The 16,066-nt window shown below is 42.4% G+C and overlaps 2 protein-coding genes across 2 annotated transcripts; one reads left to right on the forward strand and one right to left on the reverse strand.

Moving 5' to 3' along the window:
• Positions 1 to 7,838: 7,838 nt before the first annotated feature.
• Positions 7,839 to 10,473, forward strand: gpr27 (G protein-coupled receptor 27). Its single transcript, XM_012838636.3, has one exon. The coding sequence runs from the start codon at positions 8,849 to 8,851 to the stop codon at positions 9,962 to 9,964; it is 1,116 nt and encodes a 371-aa protein (XP_012694090.2). The 5' UTR covers positions 7,839 to 8,848; the 3' UTR covers positions 9,965 to 10,473.
• A 3,440-nt stretch (positions 10,474 to 13,913) lies between these two features.
• Positions 13,914 to 14,891, reverse strand: prok2 (prokineticin 2). Its single transcript, XM_012838621.3, has 2 exons — positions 14,688 to 14,891; positions 13,914 to 14,288 (listed from the first exon to the last, which is right to left on the reverse strand). Exons 1-2 carry the CDS (start codon positions 14,889 to 14,891, stop codon positions 14,139 to 14,141), a joined length of 354 nt encoding a protein of 117 aa, XP_012694075.2. The 3' UTR covers positions 13,914 to 14,138.
• Positions 14,892 to 16,066: the final 1,175 nt, after the last annotated feature.

The following is a 16,066-nucleotide window of genomic DNA, read 5'->3' on the forward strand; positions in this document are numbered from 1 at the left end:
AAACTGTTTCTTGGTGACGGAGGCAGATGTGGATGAAAGGTCAGAGGTCACAGGCTTGGTAGCTGTGGAAGGGGAAACGGAATGGGGAGTGCTGCGGTGAGCTTTTCCGCATGATTGTGTCCCCGGCCTGCCGCCACACAGGCCTAGTCTGTTGTCTAACCCAGACCGCTGTTGGCTTTTATAAGAAGTGTGGCTTCTGCAAAGTCATCCTAGAAACAGCTGGATGCGCTTCTCGCTCACACACACTTACACCACCACAGAGGCCCCACAGTTGGTCACCCACCTCACCCAGGTTCACCAGACTGAAGATGGAAAAGTTGATTGATCTCAAACCCAGCAGCTGGGGATTTATTTGATAAATGTATCTGCACCCGCGCCTAGAACTAATCAAAAGAAAATCCCACCAGTTAATGAGGAAATACAGATGTTCATTGATAATTAAGGCAACAGCATGTTTGGTGATTCCAACTCTTGTTGCCTAGTGATTTTGTAACTAGGAAGTCTCACTCCATTCTAGAGATTTTCTGCTAGGGCTAAAAGTGCAGTGCCATATCTTGCCATTCCTTTGTGCACATTGATTTAAAGGTGAAATGTTCCTGACACTTTCACACACTTCCTGAAGTTGTTAATTATTCTACAAACAGGCAGATTTCTATTTTTGTTTCGGGTAACGCGAAAAAATAAGGTGTTGGGAAGTTCTTCAACTGATCCTACAGAGGCATAAGAGAGCTTACCATAGGTGTAACAAAGGTTATTATATTTATAATGCTTATTTTAAATCAGTCAGTGCTTTTATAGGTTTTTATACTGACAGGGTGTGTGTGGGGGCGTGGCGCCGGCAGTGACAAAAATTAACGTGTTGCCCCTTTTTTCCAGGGCAGAGCAACTGCCCTTCAAAATTCCTGTGCACGTCCGAGAAGATGGGCAAACAACATTTAAATTAAAGGGGTTGAACTCTGTTCAACTCGGTTCAACCCTGCTGTTTTTCATACTTGTATGCTTAAATGAATTTGGTGGCAAAATTGTTGTGTTTGTTTAAATATTACCTCCTCCTCCAAACTTAAGATCCATCAAAGATAAAGTTACAATATGTATATTTTTCATATCAGTCGATAAGAATAGATAACTTACAGTATACCCTTTTCCACAAACTTTGTCAATTTGCTTATCTTGCAAATGTGCTTTATGCGGTATGTTTTACACTGTCTATACTGTTAAATGTTTTAAGTTTGCAAACTTTTGTTTTGGTATTTAAACAAATGAACAGAAACAGAAACAAACAAACTGGAAACATTTTTGAATAAAAAATAGATCATCTACTTTACAGCAAAATACATTATAATTGACTCTATTTTAAATGATAAAAATAACCTACATTCAATGAGAATGTAAATATTTTAAAGCTAACTGTAACCATATAGTTTATTGTCAACGTTTATTGAGTTATACATTGTTTATCCACTAGAGGGAGATGGTGACACAGAGCAAGTTGTGCCATGTACAAGGCTGAACTATGGGGCTGCTTCTGAAGTCAAAATCGTAAGTGTTCCTCACTGATCACGTGTGCAAAACGTTTTTAGCAAATTCTCATGAGACCCTTCTGAAGCCATGACCTACAGGTCTTTCAGTGGTGAGTAGGAACACCTGAAGCTCACATGGGCAGACAGGTAAACTAGTGGGCTAGAGACTACCTGAGGGGGCAGTCCTGCTGTTGGAGGATGGACTAGATGGTCTCACCTCCCAATGTTTGAAATTTGAAGAAGCCCTTTCTTGTCTCATACATTCTGGGAGAGACATAAAAGACTGAGGATTTATTTTTACGGTCATACACACAACTTTGTTTTAAGTGCAACACAGAATTCATAAATTACCCATCTGTCATAAGTTTCTTATTCCAGAAAGCGGGTTTGATTAATACTCTAAGTTTGTTAACCCTGAAATGAGAGAAACTCTGGATTTTCCGTTCCAGAAAAAAAGGGAACTTAAACTTTGGGTCAGTTACCATGGTGACAGCCTAACCTGCTCGCTGGTAGGTTTTCTTTAACAAACCCTGAATTTCTCTCCTTCCACTTGCTGTGCCTAAAGCAGCTATTGGACATGGAGTGTCCTTTCCCCATTTACCCGATTGATGTTGAAGTGGAATTAATTATGATTTTGAGACTCCAATTAGATGTGCCATCCTTCCCTGATGACTAGGCTACCTAATCAAATGTAACCATTTTTTAACATTAGAATAAAATATTATTAATATTCCAGCACTGTTTCAACTGTAATATAAAAAGAAAGAATGGTTACATGTTTACTGAACAGGCTACTGCATCCGAACTTGCACAGAACTTCTCTCCCACATCTCTGAAACTGGCCGCTCCACGCCATCAGAACATTTATAAAAGGACTGAAGTTTGTTTGTGCTGGTTTCTGCTGTAAAAATAATTTGTGCTGTTAGGGTTTTAAGTCATTTTTAAGTCACTGGCTGGAAAATCTAAAGTTGAATTACTTAAAACTTTAACAAAACCTGCACAAATTATTATTTTTTTACAGCAGAATCAAACAGCAATTCCTGACAAACCACACTGACGTCTGAGGGAGGAGGCCAGCAGGTCAGGCTGTCCGCTCCTGATGGTGTCCGGGGACAGTGGGCAATCTCCTTGGAAGCGTACAGGTCCACTGGTGGATGACTGTAATGCATCTATGGCCTCCTCCTTTTACTTTGCAGCCACAAGCCAGTTGTCTGTTTAAGTTGCCAGATGGATTCCATTGGCCCTGAGAGGCCCTACAGCGGCTTCTGTGCATTTTACAAATGTGTGGGGGCTCAGAGGAAGGCTGAACAGAAGCACCAGATACTCGGAAATCACCCCCTGAAAAACCAATTGGAGAAACTTTCTGTGAGGGGGATCAATATGAAAGTACACGTCTTTCAGATCGATAGTCACAAACCTCAGCAGAGCCGAGTGTGTCAGTATTCTGAGCCGGTATTGTCTGAGATGTTTGTTTAATGCTCTCAGATCCAGTATAGGTATTATCCTGCTTCCCGTTTTGGGGACAACAACAAACCTTTGGTAGAAGCTGCTTTGGCTCTTGAATCACTCCTGTCTCTCGCAGGGAGGTAATCTCTGCTTCGAGAAAATGTGCTGCATCCCCTGTTGCGTGTGAATACGTTATATTTGAAAACCGAGGGGGCAAGCATGAGAACTGGAGACTGTACTTCTTTTCTACAATTCTGAGCACCCATTGTGATGTGACGCATGAATGCTAGTGGGGTTACTGACAGCCTTTACGCAAAAGGTGGAACAATGCTGCCCTCTTGTGGAGGAGAGCATTGCAGCCCTGTGAAAGCCGAGGGCGTGTGTGTGTGTGTGGCCTGCTCCGCTAGAGAGCATATCTGAGGCGTCTCTCTGCAGCAGTGTTGTGAGGGTGTCTAATTTTTATTTTGCAACAATGGAAAATGCTTCCTCTGGAGTGCCCTCAGCCTTCGGCCTATTTGCTCTGTGGGGGACATTTGTGTTGCTGAACACTGTGTGTTTGTGATTTCGAGTGAAGGGGGGGTATTATGAACTGAACACAGTCCCAAGTCTTTGAGCTCCAAGTCGGAACAGCAGGCTCTCAGGACTGATCCCCAAGCTGTGTACATCTGGCAAACAACACTTTCGCTCTCGCTGCAGTGAGCTAGGTTGCCCGCTCGGCCCTCTTGCCCAGGCAAGCCTGAAATGGAGCTGGCTGGCGGCTTCCCTGCTGGTCCAAAGGTGCAGCTGGTTTGCTGGCCCTCAGTCATGAGTTGAGCTGGCAGTCTTGGGTCCCTTTGTAATTCTGCTAAGCAGAGAATGTGCCACCTCCTGTGCAAAAGACAGGCGAGGTGTCGGGGGAGGGGGTGGTTGTGTCTTCCAGGGCAAGCAGGTTTGCAAGGCCTCACCTTCCCTCTTCTGCTACTCACAGCAGCGCAGCATCGTGACCATTGCAGGATGAAGCCGTTAAGCCAGCACGCTCTCTCCCTTGCATGACCATGATGCTCATCGCTCTCCCAGAGGCCTGGACAGCGCAGGTCTGGACTTGCCTTCGTACCAGAGCTGGTGTTCTAGGCCAGGGGTTTTCAACTGGTTTTGTCCCAGGGACCATCATTCTGACCAGAAAGTAATCCGCGGCCCACTGATGTGCCAGTGATTGTCGAAACATTTTACAGTCCCGTACCCTTCTTTTTCATGTTTGTAACCACCGCCGCCGCCACGCCCCCTCCCCCCGCACACATATTCTGCCTATAATACTTGTCAGTGTAATTTCTTCGCTGAATATGGGTCTACATCAGTATTTGGGGCAATGCGACTTGGCTATTCAGACATAAATATGTCGACGGGCCGAGGTATATTTATAAAAATAAAAAAAGTCAATGGTGAACTGATCAACGTCGCGGACCCCCTGCAATGCCGTCGCGGACCACCAGGGGGCCACGGACCCCTGGTTGAAAACCCCTGTTCTAGGCCATGAAATGCCCAGCTTGTTGGCATTGCGTTTACACACTCCGTGCAGGTTTTACGTCAATAACTGGGGAGCCCCATTATTGCCAGTAGCATCAGTGCTAAGGTCACGCTGAGTTACGGGCATCCCTACCTTCTTTTACGGGAGGAACGGGTTGTCGTATGACATGACGTTTCCCATTCGTCCAGTGAATCCAAATCCATATCAGGGGCAGTTCATCCCACCTCTCGCTTAGGGGGCTCACCCCGACCCTCGCGCAGGCAGTCGAAATTACCAAGCAGCGTAGTTGTTTCATCACATTGGTGCTCACCGGGGTTTCCTGGTACCTGACCACTAACATGACCACCAATGTTACGTGTCTTGTGTGTGTTGCAGTCCAAGGCACTCGTTGCAGCAGGGGTGAGTACATCTTGCCGAGATGTTGATTCCATACAGGCCCACACATACTGGCTTTTCTTCCTTTGCGTTGGGAGAGGGAGAAGCCTTGATGCTGTTCCCCGACACTGCAGTTTAGTGACCGGCGAGTTTGCTAATGAGTTGCTACCAAGCTTTGCAACTAATAGTTTTCTCTTTAGCTTTGCAGTTTGGTGCTCACTATGGCAACATTTTGGTGACAAGATAGCCGATAGTCCAAAAGCTAATGTTCAGTGCCACTTTAGTTTGGGGACTAGTAAGTTAACTGAATTGTTGTAACCAACAAGGACAGGACAGACTGGTTAAAATAGTTGTTTGGAGAGAAACCTATCTATCATGTTGAAAACTGCTGTGTAAGGAATTAGCACCTGGCTAGCAAGTGTTTAGCTCTGTGCTGTGGACAGTTAAGCATGAGACCTTGGCAGAACTGACTTGAGGTTGCTTCTGAGAGAGAACCAGTAGTTGGATGACGTCCTGCTGCCCAGGCATCATTGTAAAGAGTGGCCCTTCCTAGACGTGACCAGCCAATCACAGCTAGCGTAGTGGTGGAGTGATTCTGAACAAATGCTTGAAACAGAACTTTGATTAGCTGCCTTCTCATACTGTGCATCTCTATTCACCCTCTGTCTGAAACGCTCTGTTAGACTTTATATGTCTTTAGCTCCCCCTCCCGATGAGCCGAGTGTGCTCTGATTGGTCAGCTAGGCGAGCAAAAAGAATTATGTTATGAGATTGCGTCATCTTATAACAAGAGAAAAGGGCTGGAATTCCAACAAGGTATTTCATGTAGCTGAGAAAAAATGATCTCTTCAGGAGAGAGTTACTTGCTCTGGTGTGTACTTTGGGCTTTGTAACTTTGCAGAGCGTTTACATGCACAAAAAGCTATATAACACATTAAAAGAAAGGGGAAAACCGGAAAAGCATAATAGGTCCAACAATAATAATGCCTTTGTGAGCATTTCACCGCAGTTGTCAAGTGGCCACCTTCTTTCATCAGTGTTTCGTTCAATTAGGCCCATAGCACCTCCAGAAGGCTCAGACCCCCCCCCCCATACTTATGATGGGTTATGACACGTGTCAATATCAGAGACAACAACACCTCAGAGATACACCACAACATACACCCAGACAGTACTGAGAGACTTGCCCACAACAACCATGACCAAATGTCAGTCCAACCAGGTTCTTCAGCTGTACATAGGCCCATTTGCTGGTGACTCCAGGTATGCCAAAATCCAAAAGATCTTGCAAAGTATGTCAAAGCATGCCAGCATGGGGGGCACTGTGGCGCGAGCCAATAAGCCCCCCATTTACGGGCTACAATGCCCGCGGGGACACAGGTTTGATTCCGGCCTGCTGTTGTTTCCCGATCCTTTTCACACCTCTTCACTCCTCCTCACTTCCTGTCCAAAAATACTTCAGTCCTATCCAAATAAAGGCTAAAAAGCTCATAAATAAATCTTAAAAAAAAAAAAAAGTATGCCAGCTTCCAGAACATCTTGCAACAACACACTTCTGTAAAACAGGGTTCATTCAAATGTCCTTAAGAAGTCTGTGAGTTTTTCAGCAGCCTCAGACAACTCCTTCAAAGCTACTTCAAGTAACCGTCCTGGAAAATCCAAATCCAACAGAAGCATTGTGGTTGATCTAGCTACAAAGTCTCCTTCCCCCTGGTCTCTTGAGTGCACTTGCCAACCTCGCTCCCTTGGTTACGCAACTAGTTCACATACTTTAGTTTCTTCCATTCAAAGACTTCCTCAGTCACATCTTCAGAGGGAATTGGTAACTCAATAAAGTAAACAATGCGCTCACACTCAGTATAAAACACCATGTCTAGTCTCATTGCAGTAACACGTGGATTAAAGTTCTCCGGTATTGTGCCGGAATTCTGGCGCAGGTCATTTCAGATTCAGAAATAGATCATTATGCTGTAGGCTATGGCTATGGAAAATATGCATATTTTTTGCCTATCATATTTTTTAACTGACATGTAGCAAGAACATATATATATACTGTATATATACATAAATACATAATATAGGAAACTAATTGGCAGAGCTTTTTAAGTTTCTAAGTGGGCTGTCATCTATATATCAGTAGGAAAACCTTCATTGTTTGACCAGTGGATGGCAGTGGTGAGACATGTCTTTTTCATCTCCAAAGGGAAAAAAATGCATTGAAGTCTGACTCTGACTGTCAAACTGAAGTAGATTTCTCTTGTGTTAACAAATGAACATTTTAAGTGGGTCTAACACAAAATTTGTGTTCGGGTTATGCTACCTCAGCAGTTTTACGGTTCTTAATTCGGTTCTTATTAAAATGTGTTAAAGGAGAACTCCGGTATTTTTTTTTACCTCTGTCATTAGTTCACCTTTCTCTTCTTCCGGTCCGGTCCAGAAGAACTGATGACTTCTACTGTTTCTTTACAGTTATTGAGGTAAACACACACATGCCTGTCTCTGTGTAAGGATCTTTTCCATGTTGTCAGACACTTATAATAACATTATGAGCCTGTCAGTGGCAAAACAAGCGGTTTACTTTGACGCTGACCTTGCCCCATTGTATAGCTGTTTTGCAGTTGACAGTTATAGCGTTCTAACTCAACACTGGACCGATTTCGATTGATTTTGTTTTCGTTTTTGTCCCTAGTAAACATTTGGACCCAAAAAGATGGTAAAATAGGGCCCCAGAAAATAACAGAGTTGTCCTTTAAGTGTGTATGGATAGAACAAATGTTTCGATAGAAGCTTGTTTTTTATTGTACAAAAAGAAAAAAATCTTTATAAACCTCCAAAACAAATGCTGTTCTATTGTTGTGACTCTATTAGCCTACTCAAATTAACCGTTTTAAATTAGTTAACTGTAAAATGATTGGGACTTTCCAGAGGTAGCCTGCGTTGACTTTTATGTCAGTGGATCGTTAAATAAGTTGTGAGGACCTCATTTTTGACTAAGCGGAAATGATAGTCTGTGCCTTTAAAGGCTCCTTGGGATAATTTCGCCTTGATGGATTCGGGGCACTCAGACTGAAACGATTGCATTCTTGCCACCAGTCCCTTCCAGACAGAGAAATGTGTGCCTGAGGAAGGTCTATGTCAAGGACCGATTATTTTATATAGTGGAAGCTACTGATGGATAAAACCAGGTCTTGATCGGAGGATGCGGACTGCACCTTTTTAGCACGTAGCCTACCATGCACTTTCATCGCTCTCAGCCTCCTTAAGTCGTGCCAGTTCCAGTTCTCACTGGAGGTTTCTGTTGTTTACATCTGTGAAATAAAACGTTGAAGATTTACACGTGGACGTTTGACCTTTCTTTAAGCTGTAAGCTTAGACTATTTTTATAATTTTTTTCCCGTTCTCTTTTTTGTGCAATTTAATCATTGGAGCGAGCCATACTGATTTTGCTTACATGGACCTACTTCTTGGCAGAATGCTATGGTGGTGACGGCCTATCTTTTTCTTCCAGAAGAATATCGTGAGCCACTTGCCTCTTACCGACAAGATTTTGTGATAAAACATTTTTATATTTTCTTTTAATAGACTTTGGATACCATGTTTCTCGACATCGTCTTCATAAAGTATATCGGGCTGTACTGCTGTGAAATATGCAAGAATGGATTATTTGACGAGCTGTTTGCTCTGAACGACATCGTTTAAAATGAAGAATCTCAAGAAAAGAAATAAAACGATGACCTCATCGCAGTCGGTATGGATTTCAGATGTAGTTTATAGTATCTTTTTGACGTAAACCGACAATGATTTTGAATTTTCACCGACTGAAGTGCAGACAGCCCAAATGTTTTCTTCTGTAGCCTACCTATGCACCTATATCAGAATCTGTCACCAACTGCAGATTATGTAGGGTGTTTTTATTTTTCGCTTGTGGTGTAAACATTACTGGAAGGAGATAGGTTCACTTAATGTTGGATTATCACGTCTCGTCAATAGAGTGGTCGCATAGATGGCGAATACAAGTGATCTGGGGGAAAGCAACCCATCGCTTCAGAATTATGCTATCACTGCCTCTGCGGTGAAGCTGGCCTCCCTGGGACTCATTATTTGCACCAGTCTGATAGGGAACGTGTCGCTGTCCCTCCTGGTGCTGAAAGACAGCACCCTACACAAGGCTCCCTACTATTTTCTTCTAGATCTGTGCTTGGCCGATATCATTCGGACGACTGTTTGCTTCCCCTTCGTGATGATCTCTATAAGCAGTGGCTCCATCTGGGCATACAGTCTAATAAGCTGCAAGATCATCGCGTTCATGGCAGTCCTCTTCTGTTTTCACATAGCATTCATGCTCTTCTGCGTCAGCGTTACACGATACATGGCTATCGCTCACCACAGATTTTATTCCAAACGAATGACACTGTGGACATGTGTAGCTATTATCTGCATGGTGTGGACCCTCTCTATCGCGATGGCATTCCCTCCGGTGTTCGATGTCGGTACTTATAAATTCATCCGAGAGGAGGAACAGTGCATCTTCGAGCACCGATATGTGAAAGCAAACGATACCTTGGGGTTCATGTTGATGCTGGCCGTGATAGTAGGCACAACACATGTCGTTTATATCAAAATGTTGTGTTTTGTCTACGACCATCGTAAAATGAAACCCGCACAGCTGATCCCGGCCATCAGCCAAAACTGGACATTTCATGGCCCAGGTGCGACAGGCCAAGCGGCTGCCAACTGGATTGCGGGCTTTGGACGAGGTCCCACTCCACCAACACTGGTGGGCATCCGACAAGCGTCGCACAACGCCAATCGAAGGCTATTAGTTTTGGACGAATTTAAAATGGAGAAGCGGATAGGGAAGATGTACTACATGATAACACTCGCGTTTCTCGTTCTCTGGGCTCCTTACATCGTTACATGTTATCTTCGAGTGTTTGTCAAAGGCAGCACCATTCCACAGGTCTACCTAACTGCGGCCGTGTGGCTGACTTTTGTCCAAGCGGGAGCCAATCCAATTATCTGTTTCATTTTCAACAAAGAACTGAGAATGCGTCTTAGGGCCTGCTTCCCTTTCTGCGTGGGTACCCAAACACCCATGGAGCCATATTGTGTCATCTGAGGGAACACGTCGCTTTAATCTGGGTCTGAAACGTGTGATTCCTCCCCCTTTCAACAGTGCACTCTATTTTAGCTTTCTGGGGTGGTCCTAATGGCCCTGCCTGAAATAATGACTATGATGACTGAAATAATTTGAAGATGTTTCTCACATAAATATATATGTATATTTGTTTGAAGATAATTGTTGAAATGAACAAATCAGTGTATTATAATGTAAATGATGTACATTGGTTTTGCTTTTATCCGTTTCTATTGGCAATTATATTTGATAAAAATCTTGGTAGACTTTGTTTGTGCTAAAATATCAAACCTCAGACATCTGTTGCAAGTGTATGTATCACATGGACGAATATGTGGATGATTCCCGCTCACATTCCCTTTAAAACAGACCCACAAACATCTTCTTTTCGTATGATCAAGGACTGTTCGACTCAATATGTCAGTGGCAGTGCTGTCAGGAGACATTTGCATTGTTTGTACTGAAGATGAAATAAACCATGATTGATTATTCATCGGTTGTTCACTGTTTTAATTGAACAACCCATGCGTTACGTTATACATTTGTGTATGGAGTAGCCCAATGTTTTGCTGTCACTGTTATCAGTGCCTATGTGCCTGGAACACCTCAGCCAATGTTTCCGTTTTCACTGTGATTCCCTGGTATTGCATAAGATTTGGATATGGTAAAGGCTGAGTTAGCCCAGCTGTAGTGGAGAGGGGCTGCTCAGGCTCACGTGGATGTAATCCCATCTTCAGTGTTGTCCTACAGTGATCAGCGTAGTTTCAGGATGACTTGGGAGTCTCTACCATGTCCGGTCAAGATCTTATCATAGTGTTACTGTCATGCTGGACTACAGGTCTAGAAATGTAAGGTACATTTTATAAAAAGGGAAGTGTATCAGTGGTCAGTGGACAAATACACATGGGCCTACTGTGTTGTTTTGACTACCCTGTCCAAGAAACCTAAAATCCTGGAAAAAGTTTGTTTGGTTTTAACCATTGTAACATTTATCCTTTGTAAATAGCTCATCAGATATCACTCTCAGTTGAACACAAAAGAAAGGAAATGAAGTGATTGATTATTGCACTTGGAGTGAAAATGTGCTGGAAAACCACATTATGCTTATGACACCACAACTGTACAAGTCACTTCAGTGAAGCTGTTCCTACAGGCAAACAACTTATTTGATCATTTATCTTTCAATCAGAGTTACCCAACCCTATTGTACTGAACTGACAGTTCAGTGGGACTTGGAACCACAGCCGGTCCATTTTTTCACACTTGGTTGTAAACAGGCACTGCTACTGATGGTATCAAAAATACCTCTTTATTTTAATCTCCATCAGCGTGACACTAGTGGAAATGGAATTCAGTCTGCTAATTGGAGCCCTTTGTCTCAATGTCCCTGATTACTTTGCCCCCGGATTGAGGCATAGTGGGAGTCTGAGAGCTATTGCTATTGAGCAGCACTTCGAGTCCTTTTCACTCTCCAAATCCTCCCAGTCTGCCCCAGCTTCCGACTGCTCATCATATGCTTGTCTGAACAGTCTTCCGTGATGCCTAGATGCAAGTGTTTTCTTTCAAGTGATTTCTTCACAAGTGTAAACTCAGTTCCGGGCGTATTGGTTTACATATGTGTTTAGAAAGATGGACTGAGATGGAATAATTCCATATTTTGCCTTGAAAAAAAAAACTGTTTAAATACTACTACTTGTTAGGGTTAGGACAGTTTTTGACATTATAAACACTCATGTTGAAATTCACTGATGCATTTCATCAAGCCAAGTGTTTCTGCACCATTGCTGTTGAAAATCGTTGAGTCATTTGAGATCTGTGGCTTGAGCTGTGCTGTCATGTTTTATTTAAAACCTTGGGCTGACGTGGTTTTGTGCAATGGAACCTCAAAAGTACTGCTCACTCATTAGACTGAAGTGGCTCTTAATCAAAATAGTGCAAATGAGTAATTCAGCGTTATATTTTGAAAGGTATAAAGGCCAGGGGTGATATAAGGGAATAGACTGGGACTGTGACAAAACACATTGCCCAGAAATTTCATGACAATTACTTCGCTCTTCTTGTGTAAATTATACCAAGCATTTTTCAAACGAAAAATGCAGGCTATTGTAGCGTTATGTCCTAGTTAATAATAGGAAGTATTAATCAACAATGACTTTTTCCCTCACCAAAACACACATATTGCAGTGGATTGTGGGCCATGAATACTTGTTTGCCCGGCAAGATAAATCACTTGAATGTGCACTGCAAAATTATTCAGAAGTCACAAGTGCATTATATGTGGTCTAATTTAGACTGTTAATATTCCTGATGTATCTTTGGTAAGATTGAAATTTAACAGCTTTTGGGGCTCTAATTGTTCCAGTCTATATGCAGGCAGTGAATCATCCACCAAATTACATCCTGTAAGCCTGGGGTTGGTCACATAATAATTTATGCCACCACCTTCATGTAGTAAGAATGTTTCCAGAGGTTTAACAATCCCTGTGGAATACGTTTTTTTTTCCTTTTTAATGTTGTCTACGTCTAAGGGGAGTATGTGTTCATACAAAGTTCACAAAAATACATCCCATTCATTTTCTAATAGCTTAGTGCTTTTGCTAAGAATTTATAAGAACATACCAACATCATTTCTTTTCTTTGCTGACAGAATGTGCAACTGGCCTATAGGGACCTCATTATTGGTCTTTCATTCAGGGTTCTATTTGAGAGGTTGCATTGATTTGTAGAACTAGAGAAAGGCCATGATCATTAATACTCATAGTTGATTATATGCCACAACAATCTAAAGCTGCTCAAAGCCCCAAAACAACAAGAGGATACAGCCGTTTGCCTGCAGTAAAACATTTATATAAATTTGAAAGAAACCAACATCAATTTACTCATATACTAAAACCCACTGACCACGTATTACTGTTCTATATTTGTCTCCCATACAGAGCCAAATTTCACATTATGCAGTTTTGAAGTTGAATGTTTTGAAGTCTCAGAGTTTTAATTAAGTTTAGACTGTATAATTTGTTCTTTCAAATCAACAACCCTTGGGAGCCGGCTGGCTCAGCGGAGAGGCCACTGGAGTCAGGGTAAACTCCTTGTCATTCTTCATGTATGATTTAGATGGTTGCCCGTGAGGTTTACTTATCATAGACAAACAAACAGGGAAAAAGAAAAGTTTCTGCATATTCGTTACATATGAATGAATTTACTGGCAGCTGCTAGATACTGGAGACATTGAAGAAGACAGACCGTGCAAATCAACACGTTGTATGATTGATGCTGGTGTCTTGAAGTTGATGCTTTGGAGATCTCCCATGGGCATGGGTGACTGTCAGATGTAAATCAGAAAAGATAACAAGCACAGTCATAGTCTCGGGTTTAAAATGCTCCACCCACATAATGGCTCACAGAGCCGGCAATGACGGTCAAATCCATCATTTGCGCTCAGAAGACACTGGTTGCATGGGTTTGAGTACTGTGCCAGGAAACAAACTTTAGTTTATCATCCAAGATAGATGTTTTCTGTTGATGACCAACGGGTGGCTTCGTAGGTATCGATGAACTTCACACAAAACCAGAAGGGTGATGTTGCTCATCTGTCCTTTTGGTAATCAGGGTACTTGGTCCAAATTAGGTGGCTCTTGACTAATTTGAGTGACAGTGAAGGCCTGACTTTATTAGCCTGGCTCCACCCACCTATTGCTCTCAGCTCAGGATGTGGGTGTGGTTATAGCAGGCTATGACTTTATACCAAAAGTCAGAAATCTGTCTCAAGAGAGGTTTTTTTAACTTACATACCATACTGCTGGTTACACAGACCTGACCATTCAGTATCCCCTCTTGAATGAGTGGGTGGAGCATAGTGACGGTTACAGTAAAGACGTCTATGTTGTTATACAAAAAAAAATATTCCTAATAAAATGAACCAACACAGTAGTTACACCGAATTAAGAAACCTTTTATGTGCTACACGGAGCTACAAAGTTTCCATTGTCACGTAGAATTCAAATACACTATTGCAGTTGCACCATATTTGTATTCGTGTTTAATTTAGTCCGAACCAAAATAATTGTTACTTGATTTAAGTAATGCTGGTCTAAGAGGTACTTGCATAAACTGTTGAGGAAGAATACAATAAATACAAATAAATAAATATTATAATTCACATTTTATCAAAATAAAATATGTCTTTTTCAGAGTCCATACTCTTATATGGTGACATGCAGGCAAAGTTGCCGTCTTCAGTGCCAATGCAGGCCAGGTTAGGCAGGCAGGGGCACGTATGGTGCAGCCTTTTCCCAAAGAAGGGCACCTAGAGACAGAGACATAATGTTAATTGACTGGAACAGCTTGACACTAAAACAGCCACATGAAGGTTGTGTGACAAAGTCATATTCACAAATCACAATGCTACGAAGATCAGAGAAACCAAGAATGTTTGTAGTGATGCTCTACTGATGGTACTACTTTTCTAAAGACTCTGGTGGTGCAGTGGGCATACATATGCAGTTGTGAAATGGTGTTGGTATGAGCAATATGAATGCCAGCATAACGTGCCATACCCTTTCTAAACAATCATATTCCTGGGGAAATAAGAATGCAGGCTCCAGGCATCCCAGAAATGCAGTGTGGCATGGCAGGAGGTTTGGGGATGATTATTGATGAGGGTGTGAAGGGTGTGAGAGGGATGGTGCCGGAGCCCTCTGCTCACCTTGTGACTTATAGGGTGGCAGTCGTCTCCCTCTCGGCCCATGGGCGCGCACATACGCAAGCCCCGGATCCACAGGCTGACCGCACAGCACATGCCTCCCCCGCACTGAACATCTCTCTCGCATGCCTGCCGTGGAAACACCACCAGTGAACAGTGGAGCAGGAGCACCGTCAGTGAAGGTGGCAGGAGAAACTTTTCTGCCATTGTTTTTTGAGGGTTTGTCAAGAGCCGAGAGCTCCGGAGCTGATGCGGTGTGACAGGCTCGCGAGGAGGCCGCTTTCTCTCGTTTTCATAGCGGAGCCTCACCTCAATCTCCATTAGAGTCTCTATGTGTCTGCACAATCCTGACAGCACCTTCCATAATACTGCTGCTGGACTTGCCCACACCTCTCATTAAAGAGAACAGGGCCAACAGCAGCTACGGATGAATTATTTATAATGTTGACCGATTTGATCAGTGTTGTGATTAATGACTCATCCTAGGGAGTTCACACAAAGCTGGTTATGCAGCTCAGCTGAGAAAAAAAAACAAAAAACATTTCAGCGGCAGCGTTGTGGGATTTCCAGGGTCTCTTGAAAACAAGTATTTATCTCAAGGAGGAGAGAGAGAATGTGCGGCTGAAAAAATGCCAAATATTCAAATATATGAACATGACTAAGCACAGTGGGGGGAAAAAAGCCCAATAATGGTGCTTGAAAAGATCTTTTGGGTGGTGAGTGTTCTAGAAATGTACATGCTCAAGAATATTTAAATTGTAAATTATATATAAAGAATATTAAAGTTGTTTTAGGTATACTCTGTTCTTGTCTACCTGTTGGCAAAAACATTTTCTGACAATATCCAATATCTGATGTTTAAATCATTTAGGTTTAAGAAACCTCCATAATTACTTGCATGCAGTGTCATTCACCAAAACCTTTGTTGTCTTAAAAATGAGAAACAGATATATTGTGAAAGCTTTTCAGAACATCCACCAGGGTTCTATTGGGAATAATAACATCGCTGAATGCAATTTGCTTACAAGAGCAATAGAATTTCTAAAATAAACTGTCAATAAAAAAATTATAATAATCAATAACCAACGTAAAAAAAAGTATGTTATTTGTCAGAACAATTTCTTAGAATTCCCTGCATTACCTTCAAGGAGTTGAGGTAACTAATCCCATACGTTATGGACACAAGCAATGGACACAAATCACATCATTATTTGAGTATAACATCCACAAGTAACTAAGTAACCTTTCCATAACCCTGACCCTTTTGTTTCCACTTACCCCAGTAATGACCGCCGGAGACGCATAAGAGACCAGGAGCAAGTAGAGAAGCAGGAAAACTCTCGACTTCATGACGAGTAGCAGTTCCAAATATAATTACCAGA

Source organism: Clupea harengus, chromosome 5, assembly GCF_900700415.2.
Source record: "Clupea harengus chromosome 5, Ch_v2.0.2, whole genome shotgun sequence".
In the NCBI taxonomy this organism is placed as follows: Eukaryota; Metazoa; Chordata; class Actinopteri; order Clupeiformes; family Clupeidae; genus Clupea; species Clupea harengus.

Excerpts from the sequence above, each read along its gene's own strand:
- gpr27 (XM_012838636.3), top strand. The coding sequence starts at position 8,849 with ATGGCGAATACAAGTGATCTGGGGGAAAGCAACCCATCGCTTCAGAAT.
- prok2 (XM_012838621.3), bottom strand. The coding sequence starts at position 14,891 with ATGGCAGAAAAGTTTCTCCTGCCACCTTCACTGACGGTGCTCCTGCTC. Across the intron at positions 14,289-14,687 it reads GCCACCCTATAAGTCACAAG|GTGCCCTTCTTTGGGAAAAG; the intron begins GTGAGCAGAGGG and ends CTCTGTCTCTAG.